General features: G+C 30.7%; 1 protein-coding gene across 4 annotated transcripts; it reads right to left on the bottom strand.

Moving 5' to 3' along the window:
* Window positions 1–1588: 1588 nt before the first annotated feature.
* Window positions 1589–21798, bottom strand: LOC139517092 (uncharacterized). Of its 4 annotated transcripts, XM_071307769.1 has the most exons (20): window positions 20900–21225; window positions 20104–20136; window positions 19069–19113; window positions 18236–18343; window positions 17327–17365; window positions 16353–16424; window positions 15765–15895; window positions 15329–15483; window positions 13960–14050; window positions 12323–12417; window positions 11988–12031; window positions 11427–11537; window positions 11086–11172; window positions 9889–9997; window positions 8743–8885; window positions 7806–8209; window positions 5178–5275; window positions 4572–4628; window positions 4163–4180; window positions 1589–1792 (listed from the first exon to the last, which is right to left on the bottom strand). In XM_071307769.1, exons 1-20 carry the CDS (start codon window positions 21074–21076, stop codon window positions 1767–1769), a joined length of 2043 nt encoding a protein of 680 aa, XP_071163870.1. In that variant the 5' UTR covers window positions 21077–21225; the 3' UTR covers window positions 1589–1766. The 4 variants fall into 4 exon arrangements, with proteins under 4 accessions (XP_071163870.1, XP_071163872.1, XP_071163871.1 ...); XM_071307771.1 differs by lacking the exon at window positions 20104–20136 and having other exon boundaries at window positions 20900–21647; XM_071307770.1 differs by lacking the exon at window positions 4163–4180 and having other exon boundaries at window positions 20900–21328.
* Between the last annotated feature and the right edge of the window lie 373 nt (window positions 21799–22171).

Below are 22171 nucleotides of genomic sequence, written 5' to 3'. Positions count from 1 at the left end.
AACAGAATCTGGTTAATAAGTTATGTCATTTTGTCGGCTGTCTGAAGACTATGGAATACAAAATAATGTAGAACTGGTACACATATCATTTCTATAATATTTTGTATGCCAATAAAAGAACAAAAAACGTAACAGATAGCTGATTTTTTTATGTTGTTGTTGTCAAAATTGAATTGCAGATGTTAACAATAAATAAATAACATTTTAATCTTTTAATTAGAATTTAATACATATTGATATTTGAAACCGATTTATAAGAAGTGTAGAAAGGTTATTTCACTATATGGTATGTCTTTGAGGTAGTGTCAGCGCATGACTGACGTTAATTCCACGGGCATTGCTATCTATCTAGGGTTATTTAAAATACTGTACAAATTGAACTGAAGATGTTAACAATAAATAAATAACAATTTTGATTTTAATTTTTAATTTTTATATATATATATAAATAGTTGAAACTGACTTATAGGTTTAGAAAGGTTCTTCTACTATATAGTGTTTCTTTCTGGTATTGTCAGCGACATGGCAGACATAAATTCCACTGTAAATGATATTTATTTAGTTTTTTTATACAACTATGATAATTATAAAAACTGTATTTACCGAACTAACATAAATAAATAAAAAAGGTGAAACCTGACAAAAGCAAATGCTCGACTATGTGAACCAACGGAGCAAATGAAGAACAACTGTCATATTCCTTACTTTGTACTGGTATTTTCCGAAGAACGCTCTAAGTAAGCAACATGTATAATATATATAACATAAAGAAACAATATTTTGTTCAAAATATGATCAGTGAAACTATATTTTTTTTTACTTTATGGTCATATAAAGGTTACACATTTCACACCCGTCTAGTGCATTGTAATTGTCAAGAATTATCTAAAATAGAGAACTGCTTCAATGTCCGAATTTCATTTATATGTTAAGACAGATGTCTCCAAAAAATATCATGCGGATAAACGATTGATTATTAACTTTAAATTGTTCCTCAACATTCATATCATTTGTCAGGGGAGAAGCAGAAACATATATAGAACAAAATATTTTTATTGATGTAATCTATAAAATGACATTTTCTATCAAAATCTATATTATAAGTCATGTACATGTCTAATAGGGATACTTGGATACCAAGACCCTGCAGGTTTTTAAATATAAAGGAAAAAAGCCTTGAACATCACAAAATCCAGCACAACTTAATTTATTTTTTCCTGACCTTTCCATCACACTTTTGTAAGTTGAGGCTACGAAATTGTCCGAATCATATCAAAAGTAAAGCACCTGCACTACCGGCGGCAGTCCTTTTGCACCTAACATTATTTAAAGGTATCAGATGCACCGATATGACAATAATGCAAACGTTATTTTCATTTAATCTCTCCGACAGTTGATAACCCAGTTTGTTAGTACAAACAACATTAATATCTAGAAGCCTGAATCACGTATGCTTTAAAGGGTCGTTTGGAAAGCAGACACATACAATGTTGAGGAGCATCCGAACCAAGATTTGCCTAAAATATCTTTTCTAGCATGAGTGGCTTTCCTTAGTTGAAATACAGTTACAAACTTAAAGGCAATAACATTGAAATTTACATAGTTTATTGCTTTTTAATGTAACAGAATCAAATTATTCATATAACACAAACAATCACTGTAAAATGTCTTAGCTAGTAGACATGTTTTTATTTTCTAGTAGTCTAGCACCTTTTATACTGTTAACACTATCAATAATTGTTTCTTAAAGTTGCATCCTGTACAATTTAACGAGCTGCCAAGAACTTTTGACCTGAAAATATAAAACAATAAAGTATATAACAATGCTATATAACATAAACGTATTGAAATTTACGGATAAACGTCATTTGATGAATTTCAAAAGTATAGGTAATGAATTCTGCATGCAGCAGAGGTTTTTCATTGATGTCTCAAAAGCGTCAATTTTAATTCTGTAGAGGGAACAATGGATATATCAATACACAAAATACACAAAATACCGCTCTAGCATTGTTCGGCTGAGTGTCAAAAAAGTAAACATGTTTAGCGAAAATAGTAAATTTAGTTAATCTAATATGTTCGACAAGTTTTTATTGTAAATAAATTTACATTTCCTTGAAAGCAAACTAGTTTTTTTTTTTTTACAGTAATTCCTAATAGATTTACGAAATTAGAACACTTTTAAAGTCTGTCGCCATAATTTTCAATATTTTTAATATGGTGAAGCTAGTTATTTTGGTGGGGTTCGTATTTAGTTTTCAGTGTATTGAACTGATGTATTTTGATGAGGTGGAAGGCGAGTGAATTTATACCAATATCTAAGAAGTGTTAGCTTTGTAATTTCGATTTTTTAAATTTTTTTTTTATAGAAATGCTATTGAAACAAAATTTAAATTACCTTGTTTTCTTTTTTGTTACATTGACTAATCTTCTAATCTTTGTTGTTTTAATACCTTAGTTAAACTATTCTCAATATGATTTAAATACAGATCATGTTTCCACAAAATGTTAACAAGCAAGTAGCGTGGATACTGAATTTGTATTTTAATCAGATTGAGCGTTGCTTTCCTTGACCAAAAGACGCTATTTGCTATATTTAACTAAAAAGAACACAAACATAGCTTCTAAGACTTACACTAACTATTTAGCAATACAGTATTTAAATAAACAACCTATTCACAACATCTTCCTTGATTATTTTTTTTTTCGAGAATGCGAATTTTCTAAGATTGTCAGTGCTGAAAAAATTGTTAGTGTTTTTTTGGCGCGAATAGACATATTGGCTATGCTATACATTGAGTCAATGTATTCTAGGAAATGAAAACAACGCATTAGAAATTTCATCATGCGTCTGAAGCGCTTTCCTAGATGTACCTTCACCAGGAAGGTCCAAAGCCGAATATTTGAAAGCAAAGGATGGATATGTGTAAGATTTATAAAAAATTACAAATTACTTTGTTAATTCCATGGAATTATTTTATAAATAACTATATGGCGACGACTTTGCAGAAAGAAATATTGAACTAAAAACGTAAATGCATAATGGAACGGATAAATTGTTTTCTTTTTCTTTCTTCTATGTTTTGTTTATTTTCTGAATCAGATTCAAAAGAAGGTGGTTGAAAATATTTCATAACCTCCACATTTCCGAGCGCATGTTAATGTTTTTGTAATTTATTCAATTGGTGTTAATGGCAGACGGGAAATTGTCTGTAGATAATTTTGAGTTTGACAGATATTTTTGAAGGCTGTTTGTTGTATTTAAAGGGGCATTAGCTGTCAAATTCATGTTCACCGATTTTAATCAAATTCTCATATTTGATTCATTACAATGTAAAACATTTATCCCAACTATCAAAAGACTAAAATAAACAATAAACAGGGCACGGGCATGAAAATACGTATCTTCGTTTCGCGTGTATTTTAGTCTAGACGCCATCTAAAGTCACCCGATGACCAAATAAGAGATGTAAACACAAATATAGATATGAATAGATTAATCAAACCCGTGCTGTTTGATTATTCTAAGTCTATTAAATTTCATATTATAGACGAAAAAAATGTTTATCATCGTTTTTACCTGTACACGAATGTTTTTTTGTGGATCGAATCAGTCAATCAAATGATTAACCCTTTCAATGTTGACATTCTTTTTCCTTAAATACCTTTACACATACAATTCACGTGTTACCCATCTCAAACGAAGGGGTTAAATTGAAGTTCACATGAATACGGATTCAATGAGGTCGAATTATTCACTTGCAAGTGAATAATTCATAATCAATGTTAACGATGTTTAAAGTTATTTGACTGTTTTACTGCAGTGTTCTGTTGTTTCGTTGTTTTCCTCTTTTAGTTGATGTGTTTCCCTCGGATTAGTTTGTAACCTGGATTAGTTTTCTCTAAATCGATTTATGACTTTTCAACAGCAGTATACTACTGTTGCCTTTATTTACCGCTGGGTTGCAGTGTCATTGTCGTATACATCGGGTTTAACTTATACTTATACATTGCATAATTATATAACCTTCCCCTCTCAGTCATACACAAAGCCACCAAGTGAAATGAAGTATATCTACAATTTCCAGCACCATATAATTCTATATAAACTATCTACAGTTTCTTATTTATTTCTAGTTCTACCATATTCTCGATATCTTACCTGCAATTCTTCTAGATTCTAAATATTTATCATTAAATTTACTTACAAATATTTAGCAATTTTAATCAAAATAACAATGAAAGTATCGGCCAATGTCTCAAAACTACTTTTGAAACGTCTTTCTAAAACTTTAATACTATAGTATACACTTTCTGTTTTGCAAATCAACTGAATACATTTCAACTAAAAAAGTATTTACCATTCTTACTTTGCTATTAATGCCAATTAAGTAACTGAACTGGTATTTGACCAATTAAAATGTCGTAAAGGGTATTTTGGGGGATTAGCGGCATGAGGCTCGGGCAGTTATGATCAGTTATTTTTCACTTGCTTTTTATCTCAGAATGATCGAAATGACAACAAATAAATAAAGATATTTCTGAACGTTCAAAATGAAATTAAATCTTACCTGTCATAGATTCTGGTTTTATGAAATCGGCCATGGCAGTAGTCGCAAAATTATTTCCTAAAGATAAAATAAGTTCATAATTTACAAATATACGATTCAGTCGTATACACGTTTTTTCATATTTACCTTTTAACAATTGTTATGTATCTATTTAATAATAGATTATATTTCAAAACAGATTTTTTATCTAGTTGAAACGAAATGAATATTGAAACAAGCCCAATACAAATAAAAAATAATTTAAATATCCATATAATCTAAGTATCATTAGTTTCTGAAAATGTAAAAATGTCTTTGAACACCTTTATCCCAGGCATTACCTTAGCCGTATTTGGCACTACTTTTTGGAATTTTGGATCCTCAACGCTCTTCAACTTTGTACTTGTTTGGCTTTATAAATATTTTGATATGAGCGTCACTGATGAGTCTTATGTAGACAAAACGCGCGTCTGGCGTACTAAAGTATAATCCTGGTACCTTCGATAACTCTTTAAACAACGACATTATGTAAATGTGTATAGATCTTTTAAAACATAAAACCTTTTGCAAAATTGCCAATCATCGAAATGCACATGAAGATTAACAAAAGCATTAATAGGTACGTACGTCCAGAATTGTCTGTGTGGAACAAATGACTTGAAGATATTGGTTTCTCAAATTTTCTATCACAGTCCATCATAGTCCGTAGTTCTATATTTGAAACACTGAAAAGAAAATTATCAATTGCTATTTTAATGTGGTATAGAATATTATAATGTTTAACACATTGACATTGCATATCAAGAAGTTTCTTTGCAAAATGCCAAACTTTCAATTAAGATATAATGTTTTAAACTTTGATAAGTATTGTAGACAAATAACACATATTCTTTCTACTTTCTACGGTCTGATTAGGAATTTTCTCCTGCCTTCCATTTAGTTATACATTATGATTTCCCCTTCCCAAACTCTCTTTTTTGATGACAATTGTCCATAGTTGTTCTTTTGTAGACACTTTGTCATTGGTATTTGTATATTTGATTTTAGCCTAAACAAGGAAAATATACAAGACATGACATCCCTCAAATTGAAGTATTTGAGCGATTACAATCTTCCATATAATGTTCACGCATGGCGCAGGTGACTGTTTTTATACTCCCTTAAAAACCTCAGAAAAACGACGAATCTGAATGCCTACATGTTTAACGTAAAACGTGTTACATTTGAGTGTCTTACCCATTTGGTAACGTTTCCGATTCAGTCTTTTAAAAATAAAAGAAGATAAGATACTAAAAGGCATTACATCTATAACATGTTTTTTGTGAACAACAAATCTATATTTGCATATGTTAAATATTGTATTTTAACAGTATTTTACGAAATTTCCTTTCTCGGCACAGTATAGAGTTATATGAAAAATAATCGCTAGAAACTAAAGGCGCACCTGCCCGCTGTCAATGAAATTAACAACGTTGTCATAGGTAAAATAGCGATAACAGATCAGTGTTCTCCCCAGGCCGTTTTAGCGTCGCGGTACCGCGACGCTATATTTTCTTCCTGTGACGCTATAATAATATCCGCGACGCTATAATAATTTCCGCGACGCTATAATTATTTTCAGGATGTTATTTTTCTCGTTTCTGTATGGCAAAGCCATGTCCTAAATTGTGAACTTTCATCTAATTACCGCTTATGATCATAAAAAAATATATCACCGTTAATTGTAATCCCTTCAAGTCGGACAATAGAGGCAATTTAAAGTTATTACATAGGTGTTAATTGCCCTTTGGGTGATAACTGGTTGGATACTAATACCCCAAGCTGTCACTTGTGACATGATTAATACCACGTGGTATGCAATCGCAAATTTCGACAAGGAGAAAACTGTAGTCAGAAAATCATAAAATAAATCAAAATATATGTTTGCAAAATGAAAATTCAAAGAAACAAACATTTTTTTCTCTTTTTAAAAGAGATTGAGTCTTATCTTTTTATGACTTACTCAAAATATTAGTTTTACTTTCTTTCTCTTCCTATTACTAGTTGTAAGTCGAGAGTGAAAATTTTGATTTTGAACTATATAAGTTTTGTACTTTCTTCAGAAAGTGATCATAATTGGCTTAAGTTTGTGTTTCATCCATTTAATGCATTAAAAACGCCATATTCATTCCCAATCTCTTGTCAAACATTGTTTTATTTTCGTATTTTTCATTGCTTTCGGCGGCCATTTAATATTTTAGTGTAAACTACTGATCGGAATCGGACCAGATATGACAAAAATCCGCATTTTAAGATAACTACATATCCACAAATGGCACAGTAGACAGAAAACAATACCTAAAGAGAAAACTAAGCATTAACAGACTATTAATTAGATAACTTTGTTAAAAATATATATCATTTTGATAAAAGAAAACAACTGGGACCATGAACCAATATATTTGATAGACATGATAGAGAAAGTTTTTTAATTTAAATTTTATTGCTATATGATACTTTCTTTTTCCTTTTTTTTTATTATAAAAACCAGTGTTTTTTCCTACACATTTAGTGCAATTGTATCTATACACATATATTTTTATTTGGCCCAAGAGGAAAAAAAAAATTTCTGGAACTATAAATGAATATAGAAAACATAAACTGAAAATACTGTTATCATGGTTTTAGTTTAATTGTATTCTCAGTTATGAATTCAACAATATAGATACAAAGAATAGGGTGGAATAGAATATTTTATTCACCAAAAAAGGGCCTATAGCATACAAACAATATAATACATTTTGTAATAAACAATAACGTATATAACATAAAGGAAATAGAGCATTACCACGACGCGACAAATTACATTGAAAAAAATACAATTTATTTTTTACGCCAAATGTGATGCTATCAAAAATTTCTGGGGAGAACACTGCAGATTAGTATTGATTATCTCAACTCAATTGATTTTCTCACTTTCGCCGTACCGACTCAAGCGGGAACATCAATATCGTTGAGATTATTAACGATAATCTATAAGAACGCGAATCTTTTCCAAAAGTTTTATTTACATATAATTATTTGCTCAGTACTTGATACATTCAAAACATGAAAACAAAGGTTATGAACTATACTAGTATAACATAATTGTTTAGCCAGTCTGCTAACTACTGCATAATTATTGACATGATTAGAACAATGTTTTATTAACTTCACACTTAAATAAAGCTATATGTAAAAGTCTTTCTATCCTAATTGGCATCACCAATGACTTACGTTCTTGCTTCAAGGGGTGTAAAATCTGACTTCATTACAGAGTTCCTCATAGCATGTTCCACTGGCAGACGACAGTGGTTATCACGTGCTCTTAAACTTTCATTAGTATTTACTGTATATGGATCATTTGCTTTCAAGTCTTGGGTGTTTTGGCTGACAAAGAAATGCAAGAAAGGTTTTCCTTCTTGTTTTTTCTCAGTCTTCCCAGCAGGTGGGATGTGTCCATCATTTTTCTGGTCTCCTTGATATTGAAGTTGTGATTCGGAGGCGAAGTCAAATGGCTGATAGCCAATCGTGAAATGTGTTTCTTTGCCTTCATTCAATCTTTGTCTGCATACATTTTCTTGTTGTCTGCGTCTACCAACAGCATGCTGCCCAGCCATCAGACTACCACTAAAGTTCGTCTGAAACGAGAACAATTGGCGATGTTAACAGTTTATGTTTGACAGCTTCAAGTACAAATTTTAGAATTCAGAATCGGCTATAAAATTGATCTGTGTTCAACACTCTTAAATTATCAACAGTTTGCAATAAGGGCTTTCGTATCTATAATTATTTCTACACTCAAGTTTTTTAATGTTAGAATAAGTTAGCACTAGCCACAAGTATTATTCGATCAGTAGTGGCAATTCATGCTTTACCTTATATCATATTCTATGATCACTAAATGTTCAAACGGATTAAATTGCTTTTCCATATCGAACACACACACTTTCACCATGGCTTTGAGGGCAAATCATAATTTCTGCGAAATGACTTGAGGACGGATAACTAGTTACTAGTTATTCATTTAATATTTTTTTTTTTTTTTTTTTAAATTGGCTGTGAATTGCGTTCTCTCATACTGACGGGCCTAATACTAATTCGAAGAATAACTGCTCTTTCTGGAATTGATTCCTATGTTCCTAATTAAAAAGCATTTGAGAATTGTATGTACCTTAGCTTCTGATGTTCTGTCCACAAGTCCAGGATAAGGTAAGGCATCATTAGGTGTTAAGTAGTCAAAAACTACTCTTGGCTTTTTCATTGCTTCCATCGGTTTGTATCCCTTGGGTGGACCTTTGTAATCTGCATGTGCCACTGTAGGATAATAGAAAAGGGTAATAACGAAAACATAGGTTTTTTTTCATATGAATAAAAAAAATCTTTCGCACATATGTATTGTTTTCCTTGTTCGTTCTAACAGATTGATATTCCCTGATACGGATGTATTTGTGTGCACTTTATGATAGAAAAAAGATACTGCCTAATTGTTCCGTGGTGAATTTTTTTTTTGTGGAACCCATTTCATATAAAAACCAGAAAGAATTGAAGAAAACCTGTCAATGGCAGACGGTGGCTGATCATGCAAGGAACTTAAACGAAATTGGACTGTATTCAAAAATACCTTTTCATAAAAAAAATTGTATTTATTATACAGAGCTCACAAGATTGTCATAACTTCATAATCTATAAAATGATAGCAAACTGATAGGTGAAACACGAAGTACCATCAGCTCAGTATTTGGTACTTCTGTACTGACATGATTAACAACAAGCCTTTCTAGATTCCCCCATTTATAAATAATTTTGAAACTATCAAGAATCTAAAGTTTCAACTCCCTCAAACAAAGTTTGCCGTGACTGGAATTAAGCTATCATTTCATGTCATTTTTGATAATAAAGCTCTTCAACTGTTTCGGCTTTACGCGTTCCTGATGAAGGAAAATCCAGAAAATCGCTTCGGACGCATTAAATTCATAACGTCTTATTTTCCTTTTCTACAACAGCCTTGCACTTAAAATATACCTTTATTGTAATGTATCAATATATCTAAAACAAAAGATACGTAATATGTACTGATTAAAACTGTTGATTCCCAGGGCAATGTTCTGAAGCTATGTCTTCCAACAGATCTATTGGAGAAAGAAAAAAAAACTGCACTGTGTAGAACAATTCAATTAAAAACACAGTACAAACACACAGGAGGCCCCTTAGAAATTCTCCAGTCCTTAGGAATGTCATTGTTTGGTTGACAAATAGGTAAGTCAAAAGCAAGAATGACATGATTCTTGTCTCAAGTTTAACTTTTAATATAACTCACAAGAGATCTGTCTGTCAAATGTATGACGATTTGGATCAAAGCTCATTATAACGTTGTCTGTGTCACGTTTTTCTAAGTTCATTTCCATTGCTGTCTGTCCTTTAGAGTTCTGAAGAAGAAAACACACATATTGTATAATTTTATGAAATTTCTAGTTGTAAAAAACTTGAAGGTCCATAATTTTTAAAAGAAGTGGAACAGGAACTCAGATTTATCCCTATGCTTTTAAGGGTTTCTGAATTGTATTCAACAGACGTTTTTACGCTGTCTGTATTTTTATTTTGATAAGCCTTGTCTTTTTTTTGTACTGAAAAAAAAGAAGAAACAAACGTTCACATTAAGGAGTATGATTGATGTTATAATGGGTCAAACATTTTTTGTGATATTTGTTTTTCTTAATATGTTGTTTACTGTTAAGTGTTATGTGTTTATATGTAATATTAATTTACTTTATGAAATGGTGATGACAGCATTAATTTTAAAGAGAGATAAGGTGTCGTTGTTACACACTCACTACTGGTGTGTGAGTTTATCTTACAATTTATTGTTTCGTTAAGAGTTTTCTGTTTGAGTCTTCATCTGCTCTTTTCGTAGGAAATACAATGCATCTTTTAGACATGTTTGATTCGAGCGACATTGACGATTTTTTTGTAGACGAAACATGTGTCTGGCGTACACAATTTTAATCATGGTATTTATAATATTATCATTTTTAAGAAAACACTCATCAGTTGGAAAAACTGGATCAAACTCATACATGCAACTAAAGAGAGACCGTCAGAAAAAAAAATGATATAGATCGTATAAGGGGAACAAATAAAATAAACGAAAGCTTAATTATAAGGCTAATACCACCAAGGTTATCACCAGCCTAGTAGTCAGCATTTGTGTGTTGACAAGAAATATCATTTATGCGTTTAACAAGTCAGGAATATGACAGTTGTTATCCATTAGTTTGAAGTTTTTTAAGCTTTTGATTTTGCTGTTTTGCTCATTTTGTGTAAATTTACTGTTTATGAAATGTTGAATTATTTGCATCAACAAAATATTTATTCTCCAAGGAATAGATTGGCTTAATCGTACTTTGCACAACAATTTTCAAATGCGTCAGGCGTATGGCCTTATAGTCCAACCAAACAAGTGTTAATTTTTACTCGAGAAGTTCTATTCATTTATTCTATTGATAATTGTAATTACCTTCCATGGCATAGCAGGAGTGTAACTAAAATCTGTTTTGTTTGATGTAGTAGGTTCTCTTAAATACGAAGGATCATTGTGGAATAACTGAAAATAAATAGGAAACAAAGCTTATTTAGAAAATAATCTCGCTTAAAATTTCCACTATTATTTACCAATCAAACAATAAATGAAATCTTCAATTAAACAAGAAAGCATCAATAGTATGATTCATAAATATAAATAGCCAATATTTTTTTCAATTCAAAACACGTATTATAAGTCGGTTAATAAGAAACAATAACATATTCGGAAGTTAATCTAATTTAAAACAAATGTATCATATATAAAAACAAACTTACGCTGCCAGCATCAGCTGTTATCATTTTACTGGGAGGACCACGTGTTGTCATAGATCTGGATATGAAGTCCTTGTTGTATATAGAATGTGATGTATCAGGATCGGTTCCAAACTAACAAAACAAAAACCAATTTTAAACATCAGTATATTATCAATGCTATATAAATTATGTTAACCTATCATTAATTACAATTACAAACAGCGTAAATGAACTGTACAGTTAATCTTAATTTCAAGACAAAAGGCAATCATTGTCCTGATTACGAAGAAATCTTAAGTTTTTTTGTGTGATGCTTTGCAGATTATTGTGTACTTATAAAAATGTTTTCGGAATACCTCATGGTATATTTTTTATATTTTAAAACTATTAATCCTAGGATTGTAAAAGTGTTTCTATATTTCTTATCTGATTGACAAAGTGTTAACAAAATGAAATTAAGAAATGATACTCATTTTTGTCTACATAAACAAGTAAAATATATAAATCAAAATTGTCAAAATTTGAATTATTTAATGGTTTTGGCTTTCCATAGTTTTTTGTTTTGGGAATTGTACTACTTACGTGGAAGTGGGCTGACGTTTGGTATATTTTGCCGTCTCCCGCATCTGTAAATAGATATAATCATTTTAATATAGAATTAATAGAAATGCTCACTTATAGAACATACTTTCGTAAATAGTATATTTTTATCTCATAAAATGTATGTAAGTACTGGAAATAGTTTCTGAAAAAAAACCAGAGACCATGGAGCTTAACAAAATTCAATGATAAATGGAAAAGGACAGAGATTACTACACAAATGGACAGAACTTACAAAGAATTATGGATTAGACTGTCTGTCCTTTTAGAATAAGATAAAGTGATATACGCGTATTCATAAGTATATGAACACAAACCTTTGAAAACATTAGGAACAATAACTTGTCTGGCATATTCTGCTAACTGATTACTGTCCTCCTCTGTCTCATTCTTTTCTGGATCCTCCTTAATTCTGATGTGTATAAAAGTTAGAAAAGCTAATGAAATGTTAGAAATAACACATTATAGGCTAGTAATATGAAAAAAAAGTTCCTTGAAACATTTTTTAAATATTGCTTTGATTTAAATGCATTCATCAATTTTCGTTTTTCATTTTGGTTATGTTTTAATAGATGTTTGATATGACACATCAAAGATACACAACTTAAAATTGATTGTTACACCAAATGTGCGTTCCAATCACATAAACCTCATAAGTGGCGCTAAAATCGAAACAAATGGAAGGTCAAATCAAAAGAAAAGTTGAAAATAAAAACTTCCAAGGGGTAGAAAGCAAAAATTCAGCAATAACAGCATAATAATTTTTTTTTCAAAAGTCACGTAATGCCCTTTGAAATCATCTTTAAAAAATACAATTCTCAACTGCGTAGATTTATTTCTTGTCAATTTGACAGCTGCGTTAAGGAAGTCCATTTCATTAATTCTACATTTATGTTGTTGATTTGTGCTTAGAAGAGTACATTGCTCTAGATTAAAAAATACACTCATAGACCTTAATAAAAAACAGAAATGAATCATTAATACACATTTTAAGAACTAAATTCAAATATGAAAATTCCTTTTCAAGTAGGATTTAGTATTATGGAAGTTTTTTTCATTATTCTATATTTCATGTACCAGTTGTCTGTTGGGAAGAGGGTACTTTCATTTTGTTAAATTAAATATCATTCCTGTTTGTATTTTCGGTTTTTAACATGACACAAAATTAATGTTATAATACAAATCATTACCATTGGTAAACTTTAAAAAAAAATAACTCATCAAAGATACCAGCAGGAAATCGTATACACCAGACGTGCGTTTCGTTTAAATAAAAACGTTTTATCAGTGATACTCGAATAAAGTAAAGCGAAAAAGACCAAATAAAGCACGAAGTTGAAGAGCATTGAGAACCAAACATTCGAAAGATTTTGCCAATTCAATTGACGCTCAAATTATTTATATGTTGGATAGAACATCTTAGTATTTTGAAAAATTTAAAGTTTTTAAACAGTTAATTCGAAATTTACATCATATCTATGATAATTCCTATCGACACAAAGTGCTGACTATCGAGTTGTTCGTCTGATAACTTTATGCAAACATTCAATTATTCAAAATATTTACATTGACACTTTGATATATCTGGTGGGGTTTTTTTGTAGTCCTTTTTTTTTTTTTGGGGGGGGGGGGGATATGGACACTCAATTCTAAAGCGAATTTTATGTTTCTGTTCTAATAACAAGATTTCAAAATAAGTCTATTTTTGCAATATTTGTAGTTTTTACACGAATTTAACAAGTCTGAAGTTCTCAACCAAATATATGACAACATTCAAATATTTAATACAGATATCCGACAGGAAAATGTCATATCATTTAAAAAAAAAAAGGGAAAAGCATTAATTGTATTCAATAAACTTAGTTTTGCCAGTTCATTGCATAGTGGGCTGTTAGCTGTTCGTATAAAAGTTCTTGTTCAGGTCAATTTCCTCTGTATATTTTGTTTTACTTACTCTGAAAGTTTTGCTTTTCGAATTGCTGCTTCTCCGGGTGGAAGAGTTCTAGGTCCGTAATCGTCATTAACAGTTGATTTCATTTTGCCAACTTAAAAAGAAGAGAAAGAAACCAAATAAAGATATTTTCCAAAACACTTCATCATATCTTTTACAAATGAGTATTTCTATTTGATTTTTTCTAACAAATGAACCAACATTTAGATATGTTTACTTTTTATTACTTTCTCCAACATCAACAATCCTCATTTCGAGTGTAACATTTGTTGTTTTTTTTTTGGGGGGGTTTTATTTGCTGAGTAGTCCTTCCCTTGAATGACCAAATGAAGATATTTGCTATTATGTTTTGAAATGTATTATTGCTTGTTAATATTCTGGATCGGTTTCGTCAAAGTTTCAAAAAACTAGAATAAAACAATAAAAGTTACTGGCTATCTCATTATCTTTTTTAATAATTCTGAATTGGTTACACACCCAAAACAATTGTATGATGGAATTCCTTTATTTATAGTATTTTGTCATTACTGATAGCCTATTGCGCATTACATTCACATTGTGTGGAGCTTTGCTCAGTAGTTTAGCCTTCTTACCAAATTTCCTCGGGTTTTTATATGTATATTTTAAATATTAAGACCAGTAATTGTGATTATAAAATATCATTTACTTAGTGGCAATATCCCCCATCATAAGAGTTATTCATATGTTAGAGTTGTTCCAATTAATCGTTTGATTTGGTACGTAGTAACTTGCCACGATCCTCTATTCAGATCATGAGTTGTAAATTACAGGTAAGTATAATTTCAGGGTTGTACTTATTTGTGGGCTTAATTATTGGTTTGTCTACGATTCAAAACAATTCTGTCTTTTGTGCCTATAATATTTCAAAGGTAACTTTATGTTGTTTATCAAATATCATAAAATTATTGTGTATTGCTATCTATCCAACCAGACTATGGTAAAACTAAGTTTATTGAATACAATTATAACAGCTTATCATACTATCTATCTATCTAATATATTCTTTTATCTACTGCTTCACACGCAGTTTTTACAACCCTTGGTCATCATAATTCTATCTATTTTTCGGTGATTAATCTTCATCATCATAATTACCAACCATTATCGGTACAGAGATGCATCTTTATCATCATCATAAAACTTTGTCTTAATAGTATAGGATATCACCACGGCGTTTTATAATGTAACATAATGCTCTCTTGGTCAATCACAAGGTTTATAATGTAACATAATGCTCTCTTGGTCAATCACAAGGTTTATAATGTAACATAATGCTCTCTAGGTCAATCACAAGGTTTATAATGTAACATAATGCTCTCTAGGTCAATCACATGGTCTATCAATGGTTTACCTATATTGTCATAATCTCCTGTTCTGAATACATGTGATTCTTTCTCCATCAGCTTCATGTTTGTGATAACGGAGTTTTTGCCATCATTTAATCCTTCCATTTTACTTGTAGGTTCATCACCAACACCATAAGCTCTTTGAAATTCGCTAAATACTCTGCATACATAAAGTATATAAATATTAATTATTGCAGACATTTGTTTTGGGAGTATTTGGAGAATATCTTTCCTTTAACTGTATGCCTATATGCATAAGGTTAGTTTAATCCTGTTAAAGCTAGTACTTTTTAAATAAAAATTGTTTGCTTTCAATCTATAATTGAAATTCACTCACTTGGAGTAGATTTTAAATTTTTCACTTTGTCATGATAATAAAGAGAATTTTCACAGCATGTCATAAACTTTAGCTTTGGTTAAATTTTACTCTTTTTGACTTACTGTGGCTCGTCACTTCCAAATGCTATACTAGTTCCTCGTTGTGGGTGAACATGTTTGGCAGAAAGTGGTAGTTTCATAATAGAAGTGTTTAGTCTAGGATGGTTTGGTGGCAACGAATTAGTCCTGAAAAACTGAAGTTAGAAGAAAAATACTCATTAAAGACCCTTTTTTTCAGAAAATTTCATATTGAAAAATCTATAATTTTTTTTCTGAGAATTTCATATAGAAAAATAGTTATTTTATATCGAAATTGAACTAGTTGACCAATAATAATAGATCTTTTGATTTTTTCGATTCCATTTTTTCTTTTCTTTGTTTTCCGTTCTTATATCTTAAATTATAAGTATTGCAAATAAACTGTACAAGCGATATCATCGGAGTATAATTCATACAAGTTGGTGCATCATATGTAATGTCTGAACTTTAGTCAAAATCTTATTATATCGGACAAATATGTTGAAATCAAGTTACTTGGACAATGATATAAAATGGATTGAGTCTATAAAGAAATAGAGTACAATATCTGATTAGTTTTGACCTCGGTGACTGTGATACTTAAAGTGCTTCTTATTTTTTTACAACAACTACCTCTGGGATATAAGCATTGGAGTACTCAGAATTTCCAATCTTTCTAGAGGTCATATATCTTGGAGCCATATCCTGAAATTAAAAAAATAAAATAGATATAGTTCAAATGATAACAATTGTATGTTAAAAGTTCAGATATCTTACTGAAGATTCTTCTATTGTAATGGTAGTAGCAGGAACTAATATATGACATCAATTATTAAACACATAACTTACAGGTGTATCTTTTAAATTATCTGAAGTATATACTGTTGTGGGATAGATAAGACTAGATAATTACACTTAGTGCCAGAAGGTCATAGACATATTGATGACACGTAAATTAAAAAGATTCCTTAAAATTGGAATATTGCATTTCATTTCTTTAAAGTACTTTTTTGAAACAATTTAGAAAAGTGCTAGCTTAACAATGATAAAAAAAAGTATTAAGGTGTCAGACCATCGATAATCCCTCAAATTTAGAACGTATGTGAAAGTAGCCCTTCTCTAACACAAAATAGTGCTTTTGATGTCCTTGTTAACCCTAACTAACCAACACATTTGCAGAAATGAAACTTTTGGTGAAAGAGAAATATATTCAGACCATTTTGAGCCAAAATTATGGGTCTGTGAGTTTGCATTAAAAATTCAGGATTCATGCGCTCCATAGTAATCTACTTTAAGATTTCCAGAAAACCAGGGGTTATTTTTGGAGTACCTCTGTTCAAAGGTCATTTTTTTCTTTCTTAAAAGGCTTTAAAGGTATGTTGAAAATTTGCATGTAGAAAACTGATACATGTACGATTCAGGATATACCTGGTTTCTATGAAGTTAAACTTAAGGTCAGATATTTAGAAAGCTGTGAAAATTGCAAAGTTCAAAAAGTTATAGCAAGGTTTTGGAATAGAAAATGGAATGCTACAACTGTATAGACCAAAATCTGATTTAAATAACAAAAATGTAGTATTTAATATAATAAGATCATATATACTTACAGGCCAATTTATTATCTTGCTATCCAGTATCATCTCAGGCTAAAAATAAAATCATTAGTTATTATCAATGACACAAAACATATTTCTGCAATTTTGAATTTCTTTTAAGACGTGGATAATGAATGTATGGACCTTTTCCCCTATGGATATCCTCGGTTAATTGTTTTGAGGTCTTCAACCAATCCTCATTTTCAATTTCTAGATTTAAGTCAAGATATCAGACAACCTTAACCGGGTGGAAGGCCTCAATGTTTTCTTTGAGATGAAGAACAGCAATAAAAGCGCGGTTTCTTTGGGGTTTTTTTTGTGTGTTTTGTTGCTCTTCGTGAACTGATTGTGTGTCATGAATGGATATTCCATATCATTTGTTTTTTATTTTACTGTATCTGTTTATTTAAATTTCGTTTTGATAGATGCATTGAACATATCATGTCCAAAATTGGAAAATCTAGTTATAGGTCATCATCAGTCTAGCGTAACGTAAAGTAACAAAGGAGTCAAAAAGGGATGATGCTAGCTTTCTTTCGTTATTCATGAGAAGCTCGCGATTAATGTCCGCTTCAAATCAAATATGAATAAAGAATAAAACCGGTAAGAAGTGCACAGCTGGTTCTCATGTGATTGTCGGTTGAAAAACATAACTCATATGTTGTCAATTAGAAAATCAAGTATCTTTAAATATGTCCGTGAAAGTGGTATACAATAAGGCAATCCCATTAAAGCTTTAACCTTACTATGATCAATTACAAACCTCAAACTCATGGCTTTAATAATAAGCCTAATGTATGATGATCATTCATTTATGCTGTCTGCATGGTGTGTTTTGAAAATTTAACTTGATGCGGAACAAATAAACATTTTGATTGACAAGGAAGAAAATTCAGGAATTTAACACGTTTTTATACTAACCTTACTTGGTGGTTTAGTCAGGAAATCAGCTTTTGTCGTACTGTCTCTGTATGTCTCCATTGGAACATTTTTACCACTGTCGTTTCCAATTTCAAAATGGTGAGAAAGCTTAAAATATAAAAATTCAAATATTATAGAATTTAGAATGGAAACGGGGAATGTGTTAAAGAGACAACAACCTGACCAAAGCATGAAGCAGAAAACGGCCCAAGGCCACCAATGGGTTTTTAAACCAAATCGAAAATTCAGCACCAGTGCAAGCAAGACTAGTAAAGGCCAGAGACTCCTGATTTTTGACAGGCGCGAAACTGCGGTGAGGTTCAACATGTTTTGTGAGACACCAACCCTCCCTTATACCTGTAGCCAATGTTGGAAAAAAAAACCACACAGCAATACGTACAGTAAAACTCAGTTTAAAGGAAGCCGGAGTACGATGTCAGAATGGGTAACAATATAAACTTAGCAAAATGACAATGATACATAAATTAACAAAGGACTACTAGCAGTAACTGACATGCCAGCTCTAGCTTCATGTTTGCTTTCCAGCAATTTTGCACTTTTTCAAAATAATTGTATTGACATGATTAAAAAAAGGTTACAACATAAAGAAGAAAATATTAATAAAGTAAAAAGATCGTAGAACTGATTCTTGAGTAATTGGCTTTAGGAGTGATTCGTGTCACATTCTATAACTCACTAGATGAGGGTGTTTTGTTCTTTTTTTCCTGTTGGTGATTTACGGCCGGTATATACTGCGACGAGTCATGGTAATTTTGTCCATTTTACGTGAAAGTTATATATATCACAAACACAGCCATTAGCAATTAACATACCTGTTCCTTTGTTTCTGGGAAAAAACTGGGGTCCAAAGACTGTCCCTGAAAAAATACATACATGAAAGAGTTTACTTCAAGATATTGTAACATATATGTCTTGCATGCATAGCTTGCTCTTGTTTTAATATTTTTTTTGGACCTGTCCTTTTGTTGTTTGCTTTCTTTAATTCAAGGAGAAGGGATAGTATACATGTTATATATAAAGGAGATGTAGGTATACTTCAATGAGAAAGCAAAACATCGAAATAAGAACAAAAAGATATATGCGAGTCAATGTAAAGTTTTTATCAAAAGACATATGTCTTTACAATATGTCATGCTCTAAATTGTTCTGCTGAATTGTTCCAATAAAACGCTTTCAATTCCAAAAAAATACTACTTTATTTTTACTAGCATATATTAACCTGAAAATAAGGGGCAAAAGTATGGAACACCACAACTTAAAACATAGTGCCGCTGCTTTATGTGTCTTTATCTAATTAAATGTTTCACATCGGGTGATAAAGTGTATACATACATTTCTATTGTTTAGGTCTCTGTGTTGAAAAGATATTCTTGTGTTATAAAAAAAAACCTATGTAACATTCTTTTTAGTACTTTTAATTTAGGATATTTTTAAATCTCCTTGAAAAGAATACAATTAGTTCTGTCATGGACACCTGATCAGAGATACCATTTAATTAAACAAGTTTATTAACGTTTGACAAAAGATATGATCTAAAATTATGTAATACAGCCTGTATGAAAATACAATTCAATTCTTTATTAACCAAATACATGATAAGAACAAATGTGACATAAGATACCATAATGAATATATCAAATAAAAAATAATTAATCACTAGTGAATGTCACTGAAGAAATGAAAAAAGTTTTGAAATTCTATATCAATCACTTAGTCTAAACTGTGTAATCATAAACAGACATAATGTGCAATCGACTATGCTGACGTAAGTGCTCTTTCACCATTGCAACGTGAAGCTAAAATTTCAAAACCAGAAAACCCCTCAATGAACTCATAATGTATTTTACCCGAGCATTCTCATCATGATTAGTTCGTTTCCACTGAAATATACATAAATTGATGATGACTGTGTTCAGTATTTAAGATTCAGTTCCCAAATTAAAGAAAAAATGAAATCAAGGGGTGTGTTAATGTAGATATATATATAGAAACAAAATTGTAATTAACATCTTGCATCCAAATCAGCAGTTACATCTTATTTTTGAAACTGCCGCTTTTGCATGATTAAATGGTCATTATTGTCCACATATTGTCCAAAATATATGGTATGATTAACTAAGTCAGACAACTATCCATTGCAAACCTATAGGACAAGAGTGTTAACAAAAACATGCCACTCTAGGGCCTTTGACAGTGAGTACATTCATCCGGTTACCGTATATAGTAAGATATATAAAAGGACCGTTTGATAAACACTCTTGATCTACCGTTTTAAAGTTTGGCTATGCTGTTGTTTGTTTTTATTGGACATAAAATTGGAGATAGCCCTCAAAAATTGATATTCCTCACTCCTTTTTCAATGCTTAGTTACATTTTTTTTTAATTCTCATCTATAGTTAGCCTTTTATCCCTACGGGGTCATGGATATTATATATTTTGGGGGTCTCAATACTTTGATAACTTGGCCAAGCTTTCCGCAATGATAAAAATGATTAAACTTGTCAACAGGATCATAAGCAACTATATTTATTAACAAAATATACAACTTGAGTAATTTGACGATTCAATATATATTAAACAATGTAAAACTATACCTGCAAAACATTTTCATAAATAATGAATGCACATAAGTTATAAACTTACAGGAAAATCTGTTTCATAACTGGTGCCGAATACACTTTTGGAAAGTCCTTTTGGTGTAAAATTATATTCTCCCTCCTTTAAAACACAACTTTTAGATAAATTTCGTCTGATTTCTTCCACTCGTAAATTCCTGTCTGGACCATATAAGCGATTTCTCCTTGCATCTATGGATTCCATTTTGGTATGTTTCGAATTCTTTACTATCCCAAATGTAGATTACAATATCCTAATCTGACAACATCATCGGTAATGTTGGTTTGTTTTTCTTTATTTTATTGGGATTATATTTTCACCTGTTACATACTTAATAATTTAATAACAAAGACATAATGATCCAATTTCGAATTAATACTATTGTCTTCGGTCGCCAAGGAGATGACCCGCTAATCCACCCGAATAATGCAATTAATACGATACTTTTGATTGAATTAAGTAGACGTGTGATCCCTTCGGTTTCTTTATGCTCTAACGGTGCACTTCATAAATTAAGAAAATATTTCATTAAGTCTGTTAACATTTAGTTACTGATTTTTAATTTTGTATATTAGTATAAAATTTAAAAGTCCGATACGGTTCCACCAGACAAAGTCAATAGTTAATACAAAGCAAGTTTGATAACATTTGGGATATTTTACAATTGAGCACAAAAACATATGATATTTGATAATAAGGTTAAATTATTTAACCCTTTTCTTTATTAGCATGTTTATCATACTCATACAGTGAGAAAAACGTTAATTCAATGGCTAATCTGGTCTGTGCTTCATCTAGGTTTAAAGCTGCCAAAACTACAATGAATTCAGATTAAAGTTAAATTCCATTTTAGAAATAATTCTCAAACAAAATATGATCATTGAAATAAAGTTAATGCGGTTTAGATTAATGAAATGTATTTTAATGTATTCGTCTGTTTAGGAGAGAATATATTTGGGAACAATTGTTTTACAAAATTTTGAAATGTCTGTCATATCATTGAGTTGTCATCATAAATTTTGAACTGTTACGTAATTGTATTTTTCTTCACACAATATATACCTTATATGGCTTATTTATGATTGGCATATATTCATATTAGATAACGTAAAGTTTTAAGCTCAGAGGAGGTAATTATAACACTAGGTATGTTATATCATTCTATACGTTGTTGATGGTACAATGTACTTCACAAATATGGTTATTACATGCTCTGATATATTATGCATTGTCATTCTATACAATGGTCGATGACATTCAAATATAATTTTGAGTACTAATAAATATAGATTGTTTTCA

The sequence above is a fragment of the Mytilus edulis genome, chromosome 3 (genome assembly GCF_963676685.1).
Source record: "Mytilus edulis chromosome 3, xbMytEdul2.2, whole genome shotgun sequence".
Taxonomy (NCBI): domain Eukaryota; kingdom Metazoa; phylum Mollusca; class Bivalvia; order Mytilida; family Mytilidae; genus Mytilus; species Mytilus edulis.
This window is presented reverse-complemented; position numbering and strand designations above follow the sequence as displayed.